This window comes from Callithrix jacchus, chromosome 7, assembly GCF_049354715.1.
Source record: "Callithrix jacchus isolate 240 chromosome 7, calJac240_pri, whole genome shotgun sequence".
NCBI lineage: Eukaryota > Metazoa > Chordata > Mammalia > Primates > Cebidae > Callithrix > Callithrix jacchus.
The window spans coordinates 148,111,230-148,137,478 of record NC_133508.1 but is presented as its reverse complement, the minus strand read 5'-3'; the positions used below and the strand labels follow the sequence as shown (position 1 = coordinate 148,137,478).

The window sequence follows — 26,249 nt, the reverse complement described above, 5'->3', positions numbered from 1 at the left end:
TGGGGACACCAGATTCCTGGACCTTTGCAGGCAGGGCCCAAGAGATTCTAGCCCTTTTCCTAAAATTTACAGATGAGCAAACTGAAGCCTAGACAAGGGAAGCAACTGGCTCACCACATGCCACAGAACACAAGTGAGAACTCAGCTCCCCAGCTCCTGTGCTGTAAGTGCAGTGTGTGCATGTGTACATATGTGGGGAGTCAAATACGGAAAGCACAGCTCTTCTAATTCCCCTTCCCTTTTTCCATCCCATTGCTGTCTTCCTCAATCCACGGGTTCCTGCCTGAAGGCCAAGCCCTTTCCCATCTCCATGTTTATGTCTGAAGGGAGGAGTGGGAGCCCCAAAATAGGTAGTGAGTTTTCAGATTGCACTCGTTCCAAGCCTGAATCTCCACAGCCTTTGGGTACAGGCACGGGGTGGCCCCACATCATTTCCTGGGTGAATTCTACTTCCACAGCTCATTAACCTACCCTTGTCTGCAGCTGTCAAGTTTGGGAGGAGAAACTCACAGCAAACCACCCTCCTCTCAGTCCCCACTCCCTGCTCCAAGCACCTTAAAATGATTGCTTTGGCCCAGAGTCAGGGAAGTGATGAAGTTTTCCAAACCATGAGGCAAGGTTTCTTGTCTCATTAGCTTCTTTACTTTGCTATCCAGAACCCCCCACCCCCACCCCAGGGAGCCTGAACCTAATACCCCCAGGAGAATCTGAGTGACTTGGGGCAGGATGCTCACGGTCCTGTCCTCAGGGCTGCAACTGTTTGCTTCAAGGAGGGCTCCTGGAGAAACTAAGCTGGGTAGTGACCACCGGGCAGCTCTAGGCAGGGAATGTGACACAGCAATTTGGTCTATGTGGGGCCAGGAATTTCCACTGGGAATAGCAGGGCAGCAGACCAGGGGATGGTATGGGAGGGGCCAAGGATGGTAGATAGAATTAGTACATAAAATACAAGACAGCCAATTAAATATGAATTTCAGATAAGCAATAAATAATATTTTAGTATTTGTCCCAAATATGCTATACTGGTACTAAAAAAAAATGTTGTTATTTGAATTGCAAAGTTAACCGGCCATCCTGTATTTCTGTTTGCTCAATCTGGCCACCCAAATGTTGGGGGAGACAAACGGAGAATGGTGCAGCAGAGATTAGGGGATTGTGGGCAGCCGGCCAGAGCTAGACTCACCGGACCTCTGAGCTGGGCCTCCCCTCGGGGGATTTTCAGAGTTGTAGACTGAGGACCTATTTCCTACCCAGGCTGAATTCATGGGACTTGTTTCTGCCTTCCCCAAAGTCTCAGGGAAGAATCCTTCCCTCCCCTTCTCCCACTGCCCCTCTCCCCCAGAGTCTCTCTGTCTTCAAACTTGGCAGAGAGACAGAGCACAATCTCCTTCCACCCTGTGGCCATCAAGCACAAGCATCCAGGCTCTCTCTGTTTGAAGGACTTTATTAAGACCAGCTTTGGAGGCACACTGGCCTGGGTATGAATCTGAACTTAGTTTTCCCCTAGCTGGGCATCTTGGGCATGTAATTAACCCCTCTGTGCCTCAATTTCTGAGAAACGGGACAAAAAGAGAACCAAACTATCGTGGTCATCTAGTCGGTCAACCTATTATGGTCATGTTTATAAAGCTGATGAAACATAGCACTCAGTAAATGATAGCTTAAAAATTCCTAAAGCCCTTAAATCACCACAGGGAACCAGGAAACGGATAATAAAAATAATTAACATGGGGAAGTGACACAAGTATCAGATTCTTTCAAAGCTCTCTCACAGCCATTATCGCTCTTTCAGAAATAATGGAAAGCATCAGTCCTGCATTCCCCTTTTACACCTGGAAGCAGAGCTCACTATATCATCTTTGCTCTTTCAAATCTCTCGTTTCCCAGGATCACTCGAATCAGCATCAGTCCAGATGGCAAGCTGTGAATTGGAGTCCATTCCAATTCCAGGGAGCCAGGTGGGCAGTGTGCATCTCAGGGAGATCACACGCTGGGAGGCTCTTCATTCATTCAACAAATGTTTCTGAGCCTCTCCTATGTATACTGAGGATAGACTAGTGAATGCTGGAAGAAAAGCCCATAGCTTAAATCCTGAAGTCCTCTTTAGGACCATGAATCCAAGCCTGGGGGATGAGGTGATGAAGAGCTTCCCCTGGGGAAGGTGAGTCTTCAGAGCTGGCAGACCTAAGTCCCAGAAGAGGAAAGAAGTAGATATGAGACGGAAGGAAGATTGCAGTTGGGCCCCTGACGGGCATGGTGACAGGCATGGTGACAGACAGGAACAGGGTTCAGCAGATAATGAGAGGAAACTGGCAGTGAGAAAAGCCCGGTGACAAGTGATACCTCCATCCCCACTTCCCATCCAACTTCTCTAGCTGGGAATGCCTTCCATGATGATAGGTGTTCTGCTGACCCTGGGGTAACAGATATGATGGCAGCAGATGGCCCTGGGTCTGCTTGGCTAGGAAGGTGAGTTCAGGACATTGGCACAGAAGCAGGGCACCTTCTTAGTACCTGAAATAAGTTTTGGGCCTTGCCATTAAAACTCAGGGATCCCAATCATACATGTTCACGTGGGTTTTTAATACTCACACCAAAGGGAAGATATTCTTGTAGCTGGGAGAGAACTTCAAAATCATCTACTCCAGGGTTTCTCAACCTTGGCATAATTGACATTGTAAACCAAATACTTGTTTGTATTTGGGGCACACAGAGCTGTGCATTGTGGGTGTCGAGGGGCATCCATGGATGACAGCAGCACCGCATGCTCTGTCATATTGTTACAGCCCCAAACACCTCCTTCGCCAGATGCTACCAAATGTCCTCAGGAAGCAAAGTCACCCCTGGTTGAAAACCACTGACTTGTATCATCTAAATCTATGGATAAAGAAACTGAGGTCCAACGATCCAAGATGGCTGATCGCTAACATCTCGGGATTGCAGCTCCCAGTGAAAGCTCAGAGAACGAGAGGATGCCACACTTTCAAATTTTTGTCGCTCACGGAGCAGAAGATTCCCAGTGCAGGAGCCCCACGGGTCGCCAGCACAACACTTGTGGCCAGCGTGGCGGTTTTGCTGGCACCTCGGTGCGGCAGCTCTTGGTGCAGGGTAAACGGGACTGGTTCCCCTTCTGACTGACGTTTGGAGCTCCGGGAAGGCAGAGTCGCCTATTAGGGACTCAAGAAGGAAGCCAGACTGGAGATTCCCGGGCAGAAAAGCACCATCAGTCTTAACGCTGCTGTTTTGGCCGGCGCAGTGGGTTGCTCATATTTCGGCCCTGGGAATTAACAACTTGGACGTCCACTCAGAGACCTAATTTGAAAGTTGGTAATTACAAAGACGACAGGTGGATAAATTTACAATAATGGGAAGAAACCAGCTTAAAAAGGCTGAGAATACTCAAAATCAGAATGGCTCTCCCTCTAAAGAGGATCATAGTTCCTCATCAACAAGGGAACAAGGCTTGATGGAGAACGAGTGCATCCCATTAACAGAATCAGGCTTCAGAAGATGGATAATAAGAAACTTCTGTGAGTTAAAAGAACATGTTGTAGCCCAATGTAAAGAAACTAAGAACTTTGAAAAAAGGTTTGATGAAATCCTAATGAGAATAGACAATTTAGAGAGGAATACAGGTGAATTAATGGAACTGAAGAATACAATATGGGAACTCCGAGAAGTATGCACAGGTTTAAACACTCGAATTGATCAAGCAGAAGAAAGGATATCAGAGGTCAAAGACCAACTTAATGAAATAAAACAAGAAGACAAGAACAGAGAAAAAAGGATAAAAAGGAATGAGCAAAGTCCCCAAGAAATATGGGACTATGTGAAAAGACCTAATTTACGTTTGATTGGTGTACCTGAATGTGACGGAGAGAATGAATCCAAGCTGGAAAATATTCTTCAGGATATTATTCAGGAAAATTTTCCCAACCTAGCAAAGCAGGATAATATTCAACCCCAGGTAATACAGAGAACACCACAAAGATATTCCTCAAGAAGAGCAATCCCAAGGCATATAATCGTTAGATTCACCAGGGTTGAAACAAAGGAGAAAATACTAAGGGCAGCCAGAGAGAAAGGTCAGGTTACCCACAAAGGCAAGCCTATCAGACTTACAGCAGATCTCTCAGCAGAAACTCAACAAGCCAGAAGAGAGTGGGGGCCAATATTCAACATCCTTAAAGAACAGAACTTTTAGCCCAGAATTTCATATCCAGCCAAACTAAGCTTCACAACGGAAGGAAAAATAAAATCTTTTATGAACAAGCAAGTACTCAGAGATTTTATTACCACCAGGCCTGCTTTACAAGAGCTTCTGAAAGAAGCATTACACATAGAAAGAAACAACCAGTATTAGCCCTTCTAAAAATATACCAAAAAGTAAAGAGCATCAACATAAAGAAGAATTTACATCAACGAATGGATACAACAGCCAGTTAACATCAAATGGCAGTAACCCTAAATTTAAATTGACTAAATCCCCCAATCAAAAGATACAGCCAAAACCCAACAGTATGCTACATCCAGACCCATTTCACATGCAAGGATACACAAAGACTCAAAACAAAGGGATGGAGAAAGATTAACCAACTAAATGGAGAGCAAAAATAAATAAATAAATAAATAAAAAGCAGGAGTTGCAATTCTCGCATCTGATAAAACAGATTTTAAAGCAACAAAGATAGAGTGGTAAAAGGATCAATGCAACAATAAGAGCTAACGATCCTAACACCCAGATACATAGAGACTTAGACTCAATGAGGCAGAAAATTAATAAGGATATCCAGGATTCGAACTCAGATCTGGAACAAGTAAACTTAATAAATATTTATAGAGCTCTCCACTTTAAATACACAAAATATACATTCTTGTCAATACCACATCACACCTACTCATAGGTTTGAATGAAATATTGATCAGCCATTATTAATGCCCATTTTTTAGAATAAAGCAACATTTCTGTTCTCTCTCCCTCTTTTTCTTCCTCCTTCTTCCTCTCCTTCACTCCTTTTCTTTCCTTCTCTCCAAAAAAAAGATGTTAAAAAAAAAGAATTACAGAAAATATTTGCAAATTATATATTGAATAAGAGTCTAGTATCCCGATTTAAAAAAAAAAGAGAGAAACTGAGGTCCAGAAAGGTGATCTGCCTAAGGGACATTTGGTATGTCCTTTGGTGACTCTCTTTCTTTTCTTTTCTATTTTTTTTTTTTTTGACAGGATCTCATTCTGTCATCCAGGCTGGAGTATAGTGACATGATCATGGCTCACAGCAGCCTCAACCTCCCGGGCTCAAGTGATCCTTCTGCCTCAGCCTGCCGAGTAACTGGGACTACAGCACATACCATGACACCCGGCTATTTTTCGTATTTTTGTAGAGATGGGGTTTCGCCAGTTGCCCAGGCTGACTTGAACTCCAAGGCTCAAGCAATCTTGCCTCAGTCTGCTAATCTGCTGGGATTACAGACATGAGCCAGTGTGCCTGGCCCATGAACCACCGTGCCCAGCCCAAGAATTCTTCTAATAACACCCCCACACACAAAAAAAAGGGACTTATAAATCTGCACCTAGTGTGATCATACAACTTATAGCATAGCTATATAAAGCCTTTTAGAGTTAGCCTGCATTTAATTGAAGGAAGGCTCTGCTCCTGCCCCCTCTCCTGAGAGTATCGGGTCTGGGGCCTTTCACGATGTTACTTCCCGCTTCGAGCTTCCTGGAATCTGGTTTAGAACAAAGTGTACCAGGTTTTAGAGATAGAAGCACTGTCACTCTCATTGCCCATGGCAGTCCTGCTGACTTGAATGTCAGACTTTATAGATCTTGGTATTGAAGGAGGATGAAGGCCCTAAGTTTCATCTGGAGAGGGAGAGCTCCACGGTTGGTAGCAGATGAGCTATCTCAGGGACAGGTAAGGTGAGGAATAAGGAAAGTAGTGGGCTGTCCATTTCACCAATAAAACCTATTTTCTGTTTTCTTAAAGAAAAGAACTTTTCAGTGTTAATGGGAAGTTGCCTGTGGCATTAAAAGTGACACAGGGAATAGCATTACCTTTCTATTATCTTCCTGATGCAGGCATCAAGACCTGCTCCCGCTATGCTATTTCACATTTCCAGCTAAAAAGCAAGCGATTTCAAAGGCATTTTGCTGGCCCTGAACGTTTTTAATGATGTGTGTTCTTTCTTGACTTCACTTACAATATCACCCCTATCAAGTAAGCCTAAGTACCCGTGATTATTGAAACAGTGAAAACAGATGTCTAAATTTAGATTTCAGCGGGAAGTGGGGTGGAAGGTAATGTTGAAAGCAGAGGCTTCAGAAGAAGAGGACAGTTTACATGTCCTTGGCAATTTGGTAAAATTTGAGTCTCTATAATTAAACATGTGTGGGTGATACTGGTATATACATATGACCCAGCTCTCAACACTGTTAAGAACTTCTGGGGCAACTGTCTGTTACCAGCTCACTTTTGCAGTCTTCCCCCTGAAGGTCCATGTTTTTCAGCCTTTTGTTTGTTTTTGCTTGGTGACATGATGCACGATTCCTGCATGAGATACTAAGCTGCAGGTGCTGTTCTAAGATGTGTTGAATACAACATGTCCTACTCTCTCTACCTGAAGATGATGCTCTTGCATTTAGATGCACTAGAGGACTACAGTGCCTCTGCCAACGAGCCACCTAACAGACTGATGGTAAATCAGAATTGTCATGAGAAGTATAACTCAAAGAGTCTGGACTGGGTGGTCCTGAGGCAGAATGTAGGGCACAGGAGGTTAGTTTATGCTCTTGATGGTCAATATATTATGCCATGGGAGCTAGGTACCTACATCTTCACTCCAGAAAAAGTCCTGCCATAGAGTCCAGGTACCCATGGGGGCCGGTCAGGGTTCCCTCTCCTTCTGAAAAAGCTAGCGACACTAAAATTATCTTTCTCTCTTTGGTCTTGTTTGCCTGAACACCATGAAAACCCCGCTATTTCTATTAACCAATTCTTCACCCGCTATTTCTATTAACCCATTCTTATAAAGGTCACAGAGCACTAAGGGTGGTGGTGGGGTTTTTTGGTATGAATTGAGAGGATATAAGTGCAGTTTTCTTACATGGATATATTATGTAGTGGTGGAGTCTGGCTTTCAGTGTAAACTTCACCTGAATAATGTACATTGTACCCATTAAGCGATTTCTTATCCCTCACTCCATTCCACACTCCTACCCTTCAGAATCTCCACTGTCTACCATTCTACACTCTGTGTCCAGGTGTACATATTATTTAGCTCCCACTTATAAGAGAACACGTGGGATTTGACTCTGTTTCTGAGTTTTTTTCACTTAAGATAATGGTCTCTAGTAGCATCCATTTTGCTGAAAAATACATGAGTTCATTCTTTTTTTAAGTGGCTGAATAGTATTCCGTGGTATATACATACCATATTTTCTTTGTCCAGTCCTCCACTGATGGACACTTAGGTTAATTTCCTGTTTTTGCTATTGTGAATAGTGCTATGATAAGCATACAAGTGCAAGTATCTTTTTGATGTAATGATTTCTTCTGCTTTGGGTAGGTAATCAGTAGTAGAATTGCTGGATCAAATGGTAGTTCTATCTTTAGTTCTATGAGAAACATCCATACTGTTTTCCATAGAGGTTGTACTGATTCGCATTTTCACAAATAGTGTATAAGCATTCCTTGTTCTCTGCATCCTCACCAACATCTATTTTTTGACTTTTTAATAATAACTATTAGTAAAAGATGATATTTCATTGTAGTTTTAATTTGCATTAAAACCTGATGATTAGTGATGTTGGCCATTGTTTTTATAAGCTTTTTGGCCATTTATATGTCTTCTTTTGAAAATGTCTATTCATGTCCTTTGCCCACTTTTTAATGGGTTTTTTTGTTGTTGTTGCTTTTGTCATTGAGTTGTTTGAGTTCCTTGTCAATCCTGGACATTGGTTTCATGTTAGATGCAGAGTTTGCAAATATTTACTTCCACTCTGCATGTTGTTCACTGTGTTGTCTGTTCACTGTGTTGTCTATTCACTGTGTTGATTATTTCTTTTGCTACACAAAAACTTTTTAGTTAAGTTCTATTTGTCTATTTTTTTTTGTTGCTGTACTTTTGAGGCCTTAGTCATGAATTATTTGCCTAGACCAATGTCCAGAAGAGTTTTCCCTAGGTTTTCTTCTAGTATATTTGTAGTTTCAGGATTTTCATTTAAGTATTTATCCATCTTGAGTTGATTTCTGTATATGGTGAGGGACAGGTGTCCAGTTTTATTTTTCTGCTTATAGCAATCCAATTTTCCCAGCACTATTTATTGAAAAGGGTATCCTTACCTCAATGTATATTTTGTTGACATTTTCAAAGATCAGTTGGCTGTAGATATGTGGCTTTATTTCTGAGTTTTAAAATTCCGTTTCATTGATCTATGTGTCTATTTTTTATGCCTATGCCATGCTGTTTTGGTTGCTATAAGCCAGAAGTATAATTTGAGGTCAGGTAATATGATGGCTCCAGCTTTGCTATTTTTGCTTAGGATTGCTTTGGCTATTTGGGCTCTTTTTAGGTCCCATATGAATTTTAGGATTTGTTTTTCTAATTTTGTGAAAAATGACAATGACAGTTCGATAAGGATTGCTTTAAATCTATATGGATTGCTTTAAATCTATATAGATTGCTTTGGGAGGTATGGTCATTTTAACAATATTAATTCTTTCCATCTATGAGCATGAGATGTTTTTCTATTTGTTTATATCATCTACAGTTCCTTTCATCAGTGTTCTGTAGTTTTCCTTGTTGAGAACTCATTATTTTTTGTGGATGAATAGTATTGCCTCCTTGGTTAAATATATTCCTAGGTAATTTCTTTTTGGTAGCTATTGGAAATGGGATTGTGTTCTTGATTTGCTTCTCAGCTTGATTTTTATTGGCATATAGAAATGGTACTGGTTTTTGTATGTTGATTTTGTATCTTGAAATTTTACTGAATTTATTTATCAAATCTAAGAATTTTTCGAAGGAGTCTTTAGGGCTTTCTAGATATAAGATCATATCATCAGTGAACAAAAATAATTTGACTTCCTTTTTTCCAATTTGGATGCTTTTTATTTCTTTGTGTTGCCTGATTGCTCTGGCTACGACTTCCACATTAACTTCTTAATAACATTTTAGTCTTAAGGAAGCTCCCTATGTTCCCAGGTTGGTTCTGGGAGTGTCTTGAGTCCTCTCTCCCACCCATGTAGACTCTGAAGTTTGGATGACTCCCTCAAAACTCAGGGCATCCAGAGAACTTAGGGACAACTGGTTTTGCTACTTGCTCTATTCCTAGGTAAGCAGCTTTATCTATAGGTTTCAGGGCGCCTCCCTACAGACACCACTCACCCATATCCTGTGGGCATGTGCTTTGAGCTCTTCCCCCAAAATGAATTTGAGTGGTTTCACCCACATTCCTCAATGCTCCTTAGCCTCCCACTGTGACCAGGAGCACGCAGTTCCACAATGTGATGGAGAGGGCCAGGGTGGCTGACTGTGGGCAGGGAGGAGCAACACAGTCCAAACCCACAACTCAAACCTGTCGGCCAACTCTCCAGTCACTTTTTGACTGCCAGCCTTGGCATTAGTCTCAGCGGAGGGGAGGAGAGATGGTAACCCAGGGTCCCTGTTCTTTCCAGAATCCTCATCTCACAGAAGAGACCTACACAGAGATAAAATAACTCTCACGAAGGCAGACCATTTCGTTGCAGTACCAACAGAATGCTAAAGTGTTTTCAGTGAAGGTTTAGTGTTGTATTTATCTGCTTCCTTAGAACCAAGCCCAGGGTCAGGCTCATATCTATATACAATAAATATTTACGGACTAAGTAAAGGAACCAGTTGAGGAAACACAGCACTTTCTCTCTAGGGATCACACCAGGTCAACGAAAGACATTTTGTAGCTCTAACTAGATGCCCTTTTCAGCTCCTGGGCTTATTTTCTCCAGGAAATTTTATATGCAGTTACAGATTCGACGCTTTCCTCCTTCCTCTCCTTGCTCAGCTTCTTAATGGTCTTTCATTCTGCCAAGGCCAATTGTCCGGGGAACTGTGGAGATTTAGATAGACACCATAACCAACTCCAGGACTATCCCTTGGAGACTTGGGAGTGAGCATTTTTATAATACAAGGAAATCAGATTACTTGAAGATAAATGCATTTTAGGATGAATTTACTGAACGCAAAGGACAGAAAAGCACTCGTGCAGATCAAAACAAAGGAGGTAGTCATTGTAAGGGTCTGAGGCAGCTTGTGGAAATAAAGTGCAGCCAGTCTCCTCTTGAAAATTGAATCTGGGAAATCTGCACTGTTAGGGCTTGAGGTATTCTCTCTCTCTGTCTCTCCCCTCCCCTCCACTCCTCTTTTTCTCTCTTCTTCTCTCTCCCTTTTTAAACTGTGAGGTATCTACTCACTTTCCCATGCCTCCAATTATGGATTATTATGAATGAAATGTCATGATTATGAGTGGTTAAGTCTTCTACCTCCTCAAGAAAACACAGCACTATTGTGTGACTACAGCATTCTATGGAAAATTCTAATCTTATTATAAACAGAGCTCTGGTTTCATAGCCATCCAAGCTGTCTTTGATTCTCTTTCTCTGGGGCCTCTATGGTGTCTCTATGGTCTCATCTATTTATACATTTGGGCCATTTGTCTCTCTGCAGCTTATTCAAGAGGCATCTCTGCCTCTTAATAACTTCAGCCTGCTCACAGCATTAATTGTAGGTAAAGCTCCCAACTCTCAGTAACCTTTGAGCTCTGACTGCATTCTGGCTGTGCAGTACATACTTAAAATTCTCGGGCCAGGCGCGGTGGCTCACGTCTGTAATCCCAGCACTTTGGGAGGCTGAGGCAGGTGGATCCCGAGGTCAAGAGATCGAGACCATCCTGGTCAACATGGTGAAACCCTGTCTCTACTAAAAATACAAAAAATTAGCTGGGCATGGTGGTGCGTGCCTGTAATCCCAGCTACTCAGGAGGCTGAGGCAAGAGAATTGCCTGAACCCCGGAGGCAGAGGTTGCAGTGAGCCAAGATCGCACCATTGTACTCCAGCCTGGGTAACAAGAGCGAAACTCTGTCTCAAAAAAAAAAAAAAAATTCTCAAGAGGGTGAATCTGATTGGTTGCTGACCAGCCAATAGATTGTTCAACATTGAGACAGGATCTGATTCTGGTCCAATCAACTGTAGCTGCATGGTCACATAGAACACATAAGGCAGTAGAGCCAATCCCTTCAGTAGAGTTTACAGTCCAAGACAGATCACAGAAAGAGACAGAGTGGACCAGGTATCTCAGAACAAAATTTCTATGTTAGATCAGTTTTGAAGTCATTAGAGGTCCACAGCTTTAGGGAAAATTGGGGCAGGAAGAGGAGATCTGTTCATCATGGTGTGGATAATTTGAGGGAATATGGGTAATTATAAGCTTCAAGTCACTCTTAGCTTTTCATGTGTGAACAGAGCCTCCTCCTCCTCTTTCAGCTGCTTCCCAGAGTCACTGTACAGTTGGCAGCAAGAGGGAAGATTCCCAAAGCACACGATGGAGACAGTCTCCTTCCCAACCCCACACCCCAACCCCCTTCTTCCCCACCCTGCACTAGAAACAGCCCCCACATGATTGTTTCCTAGCAAAACTGGACCTAAATGTTTCCAGAGGCAGCTAGCCCGCATTTTGTTGGAATGGCCTTCTAAAGAATGAGAAAGTTGTCTGCTGGCACTGAACTCACAAGCTTAAGCCCCCGTAATCAGAGGCTACGCACATGTAGGTATTTGGGATAGGAATAAACCAGTCCAAGCAGATCTGGGTTCACATGAGTCTTGCTTCCCATTTTTAGATTTTTGCTCTTTAAGAGAAATTTTCTAAACTAGATTTTACTAATGAGCTGCCAGGATTCAAAACTACTCTCGAGAGTTGAGACTTTCCAGTTTTAGCTCTACTACTCACTAGCAATGTAACTGTGGGCTAACTCTTCCCCGCCCTAGGCCTCAGATCTCTCCCCTGTACAAAGAGGGAATTTGGAGTAGATGATCTCTAAGACTCTCTTCTTGACCACCTCTTACCCAGCTTTTACCCAGTCACACCATCACCGCTCAGCTGTCCTCCCCGCCAGGAATATGCCCTGAACTCTCACAACCTTCCCACCTCTGAAGGTTTAGCCTCTATTTTCTCTTTGCTCAGTTTCTCCAGGGTGTGAGGGGCATCTGACCCTTGCCGGTTCACATGAGAACTGCATGCCTTTGACTCTGGACAGTCATTCATTGCTTGTTTGTTTTCTATTTCTACCTTCTCCAGAACTGTCATCCTTCTATTTGTCTCCAAGCCTTCCTGAAAAGATCTTTCAAGAGAGTTCCATTCAGCCCCTCGGTGTCTAAATCTACTGAAGAGCTGATCTTCCACATCAAGAGACTCCTCCATTGTCCTGGAATGTGTACCTCTGAATTGAAGCCACAGCAGAGCCAGTCTGCAGGGGCTGAAAAATGCAATGTTACTGAGAAGGTAGGCCAGGCATCCCGTGTTCAGGCCCTCAGGCCCTGAGAGGTTGCTCACTTCTGATGCAGTGTGGTTGGGTAATAAGAGCCAGACCCACTCCGGAGGCAATCCCTTCCCACCTGTAGCCTTGTTTCCCCGCACTCACTGCTACTGTTTGTCTTCCTCACAACGAGCTCCCTCCCACCTGTTCCTTTCCTGAAGGTCATTTTACTTGGCTTCCTGGTTTGCGCTCACACTCTGCAGTCAGCAGCTTATCTCCCTAAAGAAGTTCAGTACCCACATATGGGACAACTTGCAGGACTCGCAGTAGCTATGTGGACAGGGTCATCAGGCTGCCTCTCTCTACGTCTGCCCTGAGGCTATCAACATGGCCTCATCCAACTTCTCAGCTTTGGTTTGATTTTCGTGGTCTGCCATGAAGACGCAACTGTTTTCCCTGTCTTATTTGTGCAGCCCTTAAATCTCTCCAGAAGCTTGTTTCCTGGGGGATCTGCTGACCATAACCTGTACTAGAGGGGAAGGTCCTCTCTGCACTCAGTTTATTTCCAGAGGAATGAGGCCAATGCACCGGGCAACATCCAAAGGGAAGGGACCGAGATAGGAGAGTCTGAGGGTGGCCTGACTTCAAGAAAGGGGAGGACAGAGGTGGATCAGGAACTGCTCATGACCAAGGGAAGCCGGTTGGACGTCAGTGTTTTTCCAGGTGAGAAGGATGAGGCATCAGTAGCTGTGTCCTCTAGAAACTGCCAAGCACCCTAGAAAGCTTCATTTATTCATTCATATATGTGTTAAAGATATATTAAGCTCCTACCCTGATATATACTGTGTAGGCAATATAGAAATAAACAAATCCTGTTTCCTGCCTCCTAGGACTGCCACTTGAGAAAGAGAAGCACAGAAATAGATCACAAAGTACCATGTAGCACATCTTTAGAATGGAGGGGGACTGGAATGGGGAAACTGGCAGTACCTGACATTGTACGAATGCAAAATAACTGGATCTGTCACACATTGCTGGGAAATGCAAAATAATACAGCCACTTTGAAAAACAGTTTGGCAGTTTCTTAAAAGTTAAATATATACTTACTTCTCTTGCCTGAGATCTGGTAACTAAAAAAAAAAAAAGTTAAATATATACTTACCTTACAACTCAGAAATCCCCTTCCTAGGTATTTACCAGGAGAAATGAAAACATATGTTCACATAAAAATTCTACATGAATGTTTATAGCAGCTTCATTCATCATTGCCCCAAACTTGAAACAACTCTAATGTTCTTCAACTGATGAAGTGATCAGCTGTGGTACATCCATACCTCAGACTACTGCCTAGCACTGGACTACGGCTGCTTGCAACAACACGGATGAATCTCTCTGAGTGAAAGAAGCCAGACTCCAGATTTCATTTATGTAACATTCTGGAAAAGGCAAAAACAGAGGGGAAAAAATAAAACCACCACAGATTAGATTGGTGGTTGTGAGAAGCTGGGGATGGGGGAAGTTGCTGACTTGAAACGTGTGTGAGAGAATGTTTTGGGGTGATGGAATTGTTCTGTGTCTTGATTGTGGTGGCGGTTATACAACTGATGTGTCCGTAAAAAATCTTGAATTGTATTTTACTTGGTGTAAATTGCCCTTTAATAAACCTGAATGAAAAAACAGAATACCATGTAGTTTAGATACCAGGCTACAGGAAGGCCCAGAGGGATTTGCTTTCTGAAACGATGGCCCGTCACAGCCTAATGGGTTCTTCTTGCCCACTGCCCTGAAAAAAACAATGAGAACAACAGGTTGTTGCAGCAAAGAGTATAAAGCTGGGCGCAATAGCTCACATCTGTCATCCCAGCATTTTGAGAGGCTGCGGTGGGTGGATCGCCTGAGGTCAGCAGTTTGAGACCAGCCTGACCAACATGGTGAAACTTTGTCTCTACTAAAAACAAAAAATTAGCTGAGTGTGGGGGTGCATGCCTGTAATCCCGGCTACTTGGGAGGCTGAGGCAGGAGAATCGCTTGAATCCAGGAAGTGGAGGTTGCAGTGAGCTTAGATCATGCCATTGCACTCCAGCCTGGGCAACAGAAGTGAAATTCTGTCTCCAAAAAAAAGAAAGAAAGAGTTTAATAATCTCAGGGCCAGCCAGATAAGCAGAATGGGAGAAACTTCTCAAACCTGTCTTCCCCAGAATTCCAAGGCTAGGGTTTCTTTTTCTTTTTTTTGTTATTATACTTTAAGTTATGGGGTACATGTACAAATTGTGCAGGATTGTTACACAGGTATACACATGCAATGGTGGTTTGCTACATCCATCCCCCAGTCATCTACATTAGGTATTTCTCTTAATGTTACCCCTCCCCGACCTCCCACCCCCTGCTATGCCTCCCCTACCCCCGTCACCCCCCAACAGGCCCCAGTGTGTGATGTTCCCCTCCCTGTGTCCATGTGTTCTCATTGTTCAACACCCACTTATGTGTGAGAACATGCGATGTTTTGGTTTTTTGTTCTTGTGTCAGTTTTCAGAGAATGATCGTTTCCAGCTTCATCCATGTCCTTGCAAAGAACATGAATTCATCCTTTCTTATGGCTGCATAGTATCCAAGGCTAGGGTTTCTTAAGGGAACTCTGGCAGCCAGGGGTCTGGGGAACTGAAACAATTGATTGGCCGAGGATATCACAGGAGTGTCTACAATTGCCTTTGTGCAGTTGAGTCAGGTACTGGGAGGTGGTCTCAAGACCAGTTGGAATCTCTTGGTCTGCGAAAATGCCAAATCTGAAAAACATCTCAAAAATGTTTCAGAGATATATGGGGAAGTTCTTTAGGTTTCACGATAGTGATGTTATCTCTATGGAAAGCTGGGGAAGTTATCTTGTGACCCTGGGGTAGTAAAAAACTTCTAGATAAACACGCTAAGCCATAGGCATTAGCCATAGGCAGAATGGGAGAAACTTCTCAAACCTGTCTTCCCCAGAATTCCAAGGCTAGGGTTTCTTTTTCTTTTTTTTGTTATTATACTTTATTGAAGTTAGAACCTTTACCATTATTCTAATCACGTTTTATGAATGTGACTTCAATCTCGGAACAAGGAAGGGACAGTTTTTCTAGCCTCAAAGTTTAACTGTAAACCAAATTCCTTTCACAGTTATACTAGCCTCCAGACTAGAATAAGCAAAAGACCAATTTAGCCTGTGAGGTTGGGCGCAAGATGGAGTCTGTCATGTTAGATTTCTCTCATGACTTACAATTCTGCAAAGGTGATTTCAGCCCCTTCCTGGGGGTGAGGTACATAGGAAGTGGGGTGAGGAGGATTAAGAATGCCTGAATGTAGGGAGTCACATCTTGCTAAAAGCAACAGAATAAGGTAATGGCTAAGGGTATAACCTAATCCTTAAAGGGGCTGAAACGAAGTTTTACTAGCCAGGGGAGGAGGCAGGAGCCAGATTGTAAATGTACTTAGGAGTGCGTTCTTATGGGCGGCGGAGGCACTGGAGGAGCAGTGCTATGATGCCAGAAGGACATGGAGGCAGCGGGGAATCAGGACAGGCCTCACATCAGCTGAACTGGGGTGTGCGCAGCACAGCACTGAGCCAGAAACGTACTTAGAGCCTCAGAGCTTATTCATTCCCTTCAAAGAAAACCCCTAGACAGCAACTGCAGTATAAATAGCAAACAAGCAAGCACATTGCTCTTCTGCATCAGAATGGAGAAAAGAAGTTGGTCCTGAGCAGCCTGGAGTCCAGCAGCAGCACTCTTGGGCCCCAACCCCTCCCAGGGACCCCCCTCAGCTCCCAGGAAGCCAGCATTCTCCCCAGCAAAGCCCACCTTACACAGGCTCCTGAGCCTCCCACAGCCAAACAAGTGATGAATAGCAGCCCTCTCTCCAAGGGTTCTGCCCACAGAGGCGCGAGGGCTGCTTGCTAAATGGAAGCTACAAGACCTCTGGGGCTGCAGAGGTTTGTTTTGCTGCAGGCCCCTTGGCAGATGGCATTTACTCAGCCTGCCCAGCAAGCCAAAATGAGAAAGTGGGGTGCTTCAAGAGAACTAACCAGGAGCTAAGAAGGAGACATCAGAAGGAGCAAACATCCCCATGACAATGGCACATCAAGGCCTGGGGTCCTGGGGTCCTGGGGTCCAGGGAACACAGACTTTAGGCCTCTCCTGGTATTCGGGTCCCTTGGGGTGCAAGTGCCAAGGACTTAAGGGGAAGAAATGGGGCCCATATGAAGATCAAGGGGGCCAATCTGGGACAAAAAAGGTAACAACAGCTGTAGCAGACTTATAGTTAGGAGCAGAGACCAGAGCCAGGCTGGGTTCAAATCCCAGCCCTGCCACTTATGGGTTCTGTGCCCTTGGGCAAGTCATTTAACCTTTCCTCATTTGCAAAATGGAAATAGTAACAGCATCTACTTTCTAGGATTGCTAGGGTGACTGAAGGAGTTACCCCGCATAAAGGGCTTAGAGCATGCCTGGCTGCTAAGGAGGCCTTCCTAAGGCCTCCATAAGGGTCACCAACAATGACTGACTGTTTCCAGAGGGTCTTCTGAGAACCTTGCAGGAGTTCTTGCTGCTTCTCACTAGGAAAGTGATGTCCTGGGGCTGGATTTATTTGTGGGACCAGGTTTGTTCGGCGCTCCAGCCCCTCCCCTCTTCACTCACCCCTCCAGGGTACAGTTTCAGTGTTATGGCTATGAATGTTTCAAGATCTGATCCCATCAGTCAGCTGAGACTCTCTCCCCATGCAGCAGTGCTGGGATCTGGTTGCCACAAAGCCAGTAGTTGTGTCCCTGACTGGCCACTTAACTTGCTTTCCTGCCCATTATTTCTCTCCCTATTCCACAGGGTGTCAGGTGAATTGGGGGAATCGTACTTAAGCAGAAGAGTGGCTGCATCTATTAAATGCTCCACAGTGCCTCTTCCGTCTTCACGGAACTTCAAGAGCCAGTCCCCACCCTGTCCCTAGCTCTCCATGTAAAAAAGGAACAAGGCTACATGTATTCATTCTGTATTCCTGCAGTGCTCTGGGGTTTAATGTTATCGTATGGGAGGCTGGGTCTATCTGTGCTGAAGGAAGGAATGAATGAACAAAAGACAAAGAAGGTAGGAAAGTAGGAGCAACAAGTCACTTGGGAGGGTCAACAAAGGAACCAAGAGCCTCTCTGGAGTTGGGACACTACCAGGCCCATTTCTCCATGTTTTCAGGAGGAGAGAGTCTAGTGCTGGGCAGGACCCTCCCTGTCCTACCCACCTCCAAGGGCCCCTCTCCTGGCTCTGAGTTCCTCTTCAGGACCCCAGAAAAGGCTCCCTGGTGCTAAAATGAAAGATGATTACTATTTGGGCTTTCTCTCCAAACCAAAGAGGGTTAACATCTTGACATAAGTTTCTTGCAATGCAAGAAACTCAAGCAGCCCAGAGGAGTGCAGAATTCCTCAGTGTTGCCTGGAAACAGGGGCCTCGGTGACTTCTTGGGCAGCTCTCTCTAAAAGCTCCTGGGCTCTGGCTACAGCCCTCTTCTAGCAGCCTCAAACCCAACTGCGAGGGGCAATCCTCTGGGTGAGGAATATTTTATTTATGTTTTATTTCTGCTGCTGGAAACTCAGGGAGTCTGAGAGTTCTACTGTTCACTCACCAGCCACTTGTAAACTTGTTTTCCAAGTCTTCTATCCTAGGAAGAACCTGAACTCTATAAAGGAGATCTTTCTCTGGAGATGCTCAAAGAGTGTGGGGAAGGGACAGGGTAAAAGAAGTTGCTAGCATAGCATCAAATTCTGTTTTGATTGCAATTCATTTTGTACTTTATTATTCTTTCACTTTTCTTGGGGGGAGGGGATGGAGTCTCTGTCACCCAGGCTATAGGAGCACAGTCTCGGCTCACTGCAGCCTCCACCTCCCTGGTTCAAGCAATTCCCCTGCCTCAGCCTCCCGAGTAGCTGGGATTACAGGTTAATCCCACCCCGGTTAACTAACTATGCCCGGTTAATTTTTGTATTTTTAGTAGAGACGGGGTTTCACCATGTTGGCCAGGCTGATCTCAAACTCCCAACCTCAAGCAATCCACCCACCTTGGCCTCCCAAAGTGCTGGAATTACAGGCACGAGCCACTGCACCCAGTCCGCTCTCCCTCTTCTTTCTCCCCCTCCTTCTCCAGAGACGAGCCAGGATCCCTCTTAGGGGCCTAAATAAAGAAATATCTTGAGTTCCTTCCAGGAAAATTGCAGGCTCCTAGCTAGCCTTGAAAAGTAAATGAGCGACTTGGTAAGCAAGAAGGTAACAGTAGTTTAAAGCAATAGCCAAGGAAGTTAAAGTCATGTTGGGTTCCCTGTAAAAACTAAAGATGACATCTCAACATATGTCCCTGAGTTGTTTCTCAGAATCCTGGACCCTTACCAAGCGGATCTGCTGGTGTGTCCACCTCAGATATGGGGGGACTAAGGACTGAACTCTGACCTCTGTTCTTTCTTCTAAATTTCTTCCTGAGGGGCTTGGAGGAGGTCATGCCCTTGAGCCAGAGCTAATTCTTTACTGCTGCTCCCAAATGTTTAGACAAAACTTCATCTCCTTAACCAACCACAAATCAAAAAATCTTTGAATCTACCTATGGCTTGTTCCTCTCTCCCTCACTTTGAGATGTCTTGCCTTTTTAGGTCAAACCAATGTACAGCCTCTATGTATTGATTAATGACTTTGCTGGTAACCCCTGCCTTCTTGCCTTTAAAAACTCTTACCTGTAAGCCACTGAGGACTTCAGGGCTTAAGAATTAGTGGCCCTGCAATTAATGCCTTGGTTTCTCTTGCTGCAGTCCCAATGCCAGTGTTTGGCTTCGCAGTACTGGGCCAGCAGACCCCAGTTCAGTTTAAAAACACCCTTTCTTTTTTTTTATAGGCAAAGTCCCTTTTGGAATTCCTCAGTTGTACCAAGAACAACATGAGAAAGAGACTGCCCCACCCCATCCATTTGACCTGGAAGAATGGGGGAGCTTCGTACCCAGAGGAAAGGAAAGCCCAGAGGTAGAGATGTTTGCGAAGGACTCTCCCCAAATGGAAACCCCCATTTAGCCCCCCTCCTCACTGAAAGCTTACAGGAGCTTAGTTTCGTTTTAGAGAGGAAGGCTGGTTGCCTTCCAGGCCTCAATTTGTTCCCCAAAGTAGTCTTTCCCAGGGGAAGAGCTATTTCTTATTCTATGTATAAAACTGGATTTTTAAACCTGTCAGTCTCCCAGATGAAATGTACCCTCTAAACTGGAGTCACTTTGAACCCAGCAACACTGCAGGTCGGACGATGACCCTGTTTGGAGTGTCTGTCTGTCTGTGTCGCCCAGACATGCTCCCATTTAACCTTGATAATCCTTTCTGGATGAAGGATGCCAGAGTAAATATCAGTCATTCTATCTCCAGCAGCAATCTTAGACAGCCAAGGAAATGTCAACCTTGGAAATAAACAGCCCTAATATTAGCCTAGATGTGTGGACATGTTTCCCCAGCAGGTGTGGAAAAAAACCCTTAAGTTCTCATGTATTTTTAAAGCATGCCTCATGCACCAAAATCTCCCAGGATGTCACTAAATGTAGTTTGGCCCAGAACAGCTGTTAATACCGTATCTCTTACCCAAGGGATGAGCCAGCGTCCAGCCCTCAGTTTCCTGGTCTCAGGATAGCTGGCTGTCCCCAAAGCAGGTTGAAAAGCCCCACCTTTGTTGACCCCACATGTCCCCTTTGCCACCAGGCAGGAAACCATTTTAGAAACACAGCACACAGCAACTCCCTCCACCATAGAAAAGAATGTGCAAGTGACAGATGCAAACAGGTCATGAAGCAGACACGAGAGGTCATGCTGCAGCAATGGGCATTTCCTGACAGGGTCTGTGCACGGCATCCTCTGTTGTTCACAGGGTATCCCTAGGTGCTGGGGTTACACGGAGTCCCACACAGGCGCTGACGACTTGACAGGCAGGAAAGATAGGGCATCGTCATCATGATAAATACTTATTATCCGGCCTGACTGTGCAGGTAAGCACTACAGGAAAGTCCTCAGGGGAGGGAGAGACCAGAGTGAAAGGAGCGGGGGTCAGGGCTGAAGAAATGGGACCTGTGAAGTACCTTGTTACAAACCTAGACCTCCACTAAGGAGGGGAGAGGGAAGGCTTCTGGAGAAGTATTGGGGAAAGGTGGGTTTGACAAGGTTGGTAGAGACAAGCGAGGCAGAGCACAGCTGTATTGCAAAGAAGTTAGAGCTTATCCTGTGACCTTCTGGGAGCCAGACTAGGACAAGTAAATGGGCCTCAAAATGTATGATACAAGAACCAGAAACTCCCTATTGGGCTGAACTTCAAACTCACTGTCACACATGCGGTGCCTGCAGATCAAAGAGGTAGGTGCTGGCAGAGGGTAGGGTTGGGAAAGTCAGGGAAGAGAACACGCACAGAAAGAAGAAGAAACAGTCACTGGGCTCCCAGTTGCATCAAAAGACAAAGTGCTCTATGATAAAAGGCCAGAGGGTGGCTGGGTGAAGTGGCTCACGCCTATAATTCCAGCACTCAAGGATGGCTTGAAGTCAGGCATTTGAGATAAGAAGCCAGAGGTCTAAGGCTGTATACCAAAAGCATCACATAATTGCTATAGCACCCAGAGTCTGTTCTTTTAAGAAAACAGAAATATTTTTATAACTTTATATTTTATAAGCATTTATTAGATAATTGTATCTTTATAGTTCTAATAAAATGAAATCAAAACTTATGGCCTTGTCATTTACAAGAGTTTAAAGTAAGGTGGAAAATTTTGTTTCCAATTCTTTTTTTTTTTTGAGACAGAGTTTCACTCTTGTTCCCCAGGCCGGAGTGCAATAGTGCGATCTTGGCTCACTGCAACCTCCGCCTCCTGGGTTCAAGCTATTCTCCTGCCTCAGCCTCCGGAGTAGCCGGGATTACAAGCATGCACCACCACGCTGGGCTAATTTTTAGTAGAGACAGCATTTCACCATGTTGGTCAGGCTGGTCTCGAACTCTCAGCCTCAGGTAATCCACCTGCCTCAGCCTCCCAAATGCAGGAATTACAGGCGTGAGCCACAATGCCCAGCCTCCAATTCTTTTTTAAGCGTGCAGGTATGAGAGATTTAAAGACATCACAAAACAGTGCTTTGGGCAAAATTGTGTAATGATAGAAACATCTAAACATCTGCTTTCAAATGTTTTTTCCTTAGCAGGTGGTAAATTTTTAAAAGATAACAAAGCATCATCTTTAAAATGAACTGCTTGTTGTTTTGTATAAGAAAAACAAGTAACTTTAGTTTTGATAAATCTTAAGTACTTGCCATGAGAAAACTGGTAAACCTTTATGGGAAACAAAAGACCTCCCTGATCACTCCATATCCCATTACAAAGCATTGTAAGAATTCCGTTATAAAAAAAAAAAAGAATTGTTATGTTTTATAGACCTTCTTTTTATAAAGTTAGCATCATCAATTACAACACAGCATTTTGTGCACATGTGGCTTTAACTCCTTTGCTGCCCAGTAAAGGAATATTAAGTGTGGTTCTATCGTTGTAACCATATCAGATCCCTCTTTTTATTCCAGTCAATAATTTTTCTATAAAGCATTTTTATTAAGGAAGTCATTTACCCTTTTCCCACTCATCTTCCCTTTAGTGGCTCAAAAATACTGCTTTCTCATACAATTCTCATATTTCAACAAAATGTAGCAAGTCCCATTAACTGAGATGTTAGAAATGCCCCCATTTTAAGTTGAATATATAGCAGATTTCCTATAAGGCGTACCTTGTCCTAACATTCATTTACAAATTTTTCAGCACTGCTTTTCATGCATCTTTCTGTAATGCCTGCTGACAAAAGATTGCACTTTTTATTGCCATATTGTTTTTCACGTCTCATTTCAGCCATTTTTCATGGTAGAAAAAGCAAGTGTTTCCCTAAGGGCATATGGCTTTTTGTGTTTTGCAATTACTAAGAACACCAGAAGATTCATGCATATGTTTATCATTAGATTTAATGAAATGTTGTTAAATACTGGATTAAGCATTGTAATGACTAAGCATCAGTGAAAAAATTGAGAATGTTTTTCTTCATGGTCTAGATGCTTAATTTTTAAGTATCTTACTAAGTGGGAAATTTCTGCTATCATTAGCTACTATCTCAAGACAAAAACTCTTAGGACAATATCCCTCATTAACATTAATAGATGTCAACCATATTTCTGATAATTGTTTTTTAAATGTCGAATTTTTCTGTCAACGTCTTTTTAGCTCCGATTGGATTCTCATCACTTTTGCCTTATAAAATAGAGTACTTATAAAGAAGGAAGAGGGTCACTCCAGAAATCTTCTTTTTGTTTTTTATGCTTTTATTAGTTATATTATCTCCAACTCATATTTCTTTGCAGGAATCTTTTAAAGACATTTGTTCATTTTGTGAAGGTTATATAGACATATGGTAGGTACTTGAAAAGATGTTGGTTGATTGAGAAAAATCAGATAGATGATATACTCATTATTTCCTCTTTTTCTTTTTCTCATGCTGTCTAGTCTAAGATCATCATTTTCTCTTTACAAAGATCTTACAGCTCTCAAATGATTTTCAAGCTCTACAATCCATGGGGCTATCAGTGGCAAGCACCCTTATGCCCTAAATGGCTTGATAAAGAGAGGGAAAAGGCCCCCTGTTCCTACTTCAGGAGGATCAAGTTTTAATTCTCAGGGACTTCTCAGCCAAGATGCATTTTCTTGTATGCCACATTCTTTCTTGAGAGGAGTAAAAACAATTCATGGTATTTTATTCTTCACTTTCCCCCCCGAGTCATAACTACAGATGAACAGTCAAAGAGCTCAGCCTTGTCTGAGATGCATGCCCAGGCCTGCTGGAGTTCTGCTGGGAGAATGTAGCCTGGCCAGGTCTAACCTAGGAGGAAGTGAGCCTGAGGACAGAACCTGGACAGGAAATGCACATTGGTTGCTGAGTCTGCAATCGCACAAAAAGGCACTCTCTTTAACAATCTTTAGACGTCACTTAGAATTGCATCTGGCTCCCTGTACTAGAAACCCAACCATGCTGGCTTACCCAAATGATGCTTATATTTTTGTCATATAACAAGAAATCAGGAAGCAGAGAGTTCAGAGATGTTGTCAAGAAAGTTAAGAAGAACCTCGGATCTTTCGAGCTTCCTGCCCCACCATCCTAGCATGGGGCTTTCCTTTTCAGGAGCGAGAGACAGCTGATTCATTCCCAGGCATCTCCTCCTTCAGGTGGGAAGAAGGGGCAGGGTGAGGCCAAATGCAGCCTTATTCCCCACTTGGGCCTTTCTCTGCATGCACACATGCCCTTCTCAGAGCCCTGCACCTACATTTCATGTCCAGCACTGTGAACACTGCAAGAGAGCCTGAGAGATCAGGGATCAACTGAGCACATTACAGCCCCAAATAAAATTGACATCCATTTAGTGAGATGAAGGGTAGGAAAGACTCTGGAATAACTAGGAAGGTCTGGGCTCATCTCGTGAATTAACCACTCACGTTTCAATTCCATATGGAATAGACTGATCCTGGCTCATCCACCATCCCCTCTCAAAAACCTGTTCATCATGCCTTAGACAAGCAGCACAATGAGAGAAAGTCTTCTGGGGGGTTCTCCATGCGCCCCAGTCACACACTGAGCCGGCCTACGATTCATTCCTGAACAATTACCTTGGAGACAGTAGCCCAGCCTTTGGTTTATTGTGGGGAAAAGGAGACTCCTCCAGGTCCTTGACCTACCTTCTGAGTGTTTGAGGAGGATACCTTCGATTCACAAATAAATGGAGCCATCGGCGACAGGCTGGGCAAAGGCTGAGCCTCAACGGCAGAGCCACAGCATCCAACCCTGCTATTCATCCTGAGTCCAGATGGGCGTGCAACCCAGCAACCCCTGAGGGCGTTGGATTTCAGCACGGGGAAGACCTTGTGTGGGAAGCTCTTCCAGACAAGAGGAGGTGGGAGCAGGAGGAGGGGAGGCTCAGGGCTGGGGAGCTGACTGTACTTGAAGCTGTGATTCTCATCAGCGCCTTGGAGGATTTGCCACTTCTGCTCCATTCCTCTTCCAAGGGTGATATGGTAGATTTCATTCAAGTTAAATAGATTTAATATTTTGTCAAATATTAAGAATTTTTGTGCCATCCTCTTAAAAGCAGCATAGCCTAGGTGACTCTGGGCAGGGTTAACAGTCATCTGTGTGAATGATTTGAAGGAGGAGGGATGGGTTTTTTTCTCTCATTGTCAAATCAACATATACACACTGAAGAAAATTTAGAAAGTACAGAACAATTTTAAAAGCAGGAAACAAAACTCTTTGTAAATCTTAGGAGAAATACAAATCTAGATATAGATTCTAGATATATGGATAGCATCTCCCTACAGTGCCTAGGAAAGTGTCTATGGCAGAAATTGCTGGCTGCTCCCAGCATCATTCTTCATTCCTACCACAAGCTCAAATTCATTTAGCATAGCAATGTGCCCGGGTAAAAGACAGCATTTCTTAACCTCCCTTGCTATGTCAAGTGTGAAAGGGTTATAAGTAGAACTTGGATGAGATTGCAGAAAGACTCCTAACGGGGCAGACAGGTCAGGCATGCATGTCCCTTTTGTTCCCTTCTGTTCCCACTTTTCCTGCCTGAAATGTAAATGTGATGGCTAAAGCACCAGCAGTCACCTTGGACACCGTAGGATTAAAGCTATGTGCAAAAGACAGTGATGCACAAAGCGAGAAGAAACCTGCGTCCCTGATGCGTGGTTGGAGCTGCCATCCCTTCTCTGAAACCTGCCTCTGGACTTTTACGAGAGAGAGAGAGAGAGAGACTTAAGCCTTTGTTTAAGTCACTGTGGTCAGGTCTCATTCATCGCAACTAAATGTAATTCTTACTGATCCACTGCCTGGCACAGCGTGATGTCCAGTAAAAGCTGGAACATCTCTAAAGAACTACAGGTGACGAGAATAGTGGGCAAAAGAATCCTGGCATTGCTCCACTACAAGTTATGAGTGACCAAGTCCCGTGCTCTTTTGGGCCTCAGTTTATTTTCTCTTACATGTGAGGGTCACACTAAATACTCTCTACAAGTTTTTTTGAGCTCATATCCCTCAGAATCTATGGACTGGAGAGATCTGGGTGCTCTTCTGGTTCCACTCGAATCACTTTGTAACTGCAGCTGGGTTTCATAGCCTCTTGGAGCTTTGGGTTTTCATCTCGGTTGAGGTGCACAGGAAATGTCTGTTGAATGGAGGAGGAAAGTGGGAATCATGCCACCTGTCTTGGCTGCCTCCCCAGATGATAGCAAGGATAGAAGAAGATGACCCTGTACAGTGCCACCCAGAAGAGCAGGCTACTGTAATTCTAATGGCTGCAGGTCTGGCCTCCCCCGGCCTCAAGCAGAGCTTGTGTTCTAGGTATTTGCCAGAACTGGCCTCTACTAGAAAATGGCCCCGCCACCTTCTTGCGTGGCCAAATCCCTTTGTTGAAGGAAGGACCAGGAAGAGAAATAAAGCGGTCCACAGCAAGTGTGAGCGAGAAATACAATCAGCCCCTCCCTGAATGAAGTTCCAGAGACAGTGTCCACCATCTTCTGGCTGACCCCTTCTGAGGGTGCCAGGGACTTCTGCCATCATTTATCTTCAGGGGAGAAAGCAGTGGCCATCTGAGGAGCTTCTTGATCCCCACTGGCCCAGAGCTCCACCTGTGCGGCTGTTTCCCGGGAGG

General features: G+C 44.1%; 1 protein-coding gene and 1 long non-coding RNA gene across 5 annotated transcripts in view; one reads left to right on the top strand and one right to left on the bottom strand.

Moving 5' to 3' along the window:
• Positions 1–20,882, top strand: part of LOC128928243 (uncharacterized) — a 75,590-nt gene extending 54,708 nt beyond the window's left edge. The window contains exons 7-9 of the long non-coding RNA XR_008473090.2: positions 12,332–12,535; positions 19,402–19,526; positions 20,407–20,882. This is a non-coding gene — a long non-coding RNA (uncharacterized LOC128928243). The remainder of the gene's footprint in view (positions 1–12,331; positions 12,536–19,401; positions 19,527–20,406) is intronic.
• The window catches only part of KCNC4 (potassium voltage-gated channel subfamily C member 4), a 72,187-nt gene that overhangs the window by 2,524 nt on the left and 43,414 nt on the right, over positions 1–26,249 (bottom strand). For 3 of the 4 annotated variants that reach the window (XR_013520334.1, XM_035252426.3, XM_035252427.3), the window contains one exon: positions 22,854–25,763. The exons of the other annotated variant lie outside the window; for it this stretch is intronic. Coding sequence is in view for 2 of the 3 variants with exons in the window: in XM_035252426.3 (XP_035108317.1) it covers positions 25,735–25,763 (29 nt within the window). In the remaining variant the exon portion in view is untranslated. Of the gene's footprint in view, positions 1–22,853; positions 25,764–26,249 lie in introns of those variants that run through there. 4 annotated transcript variants of the gene reach the window in all.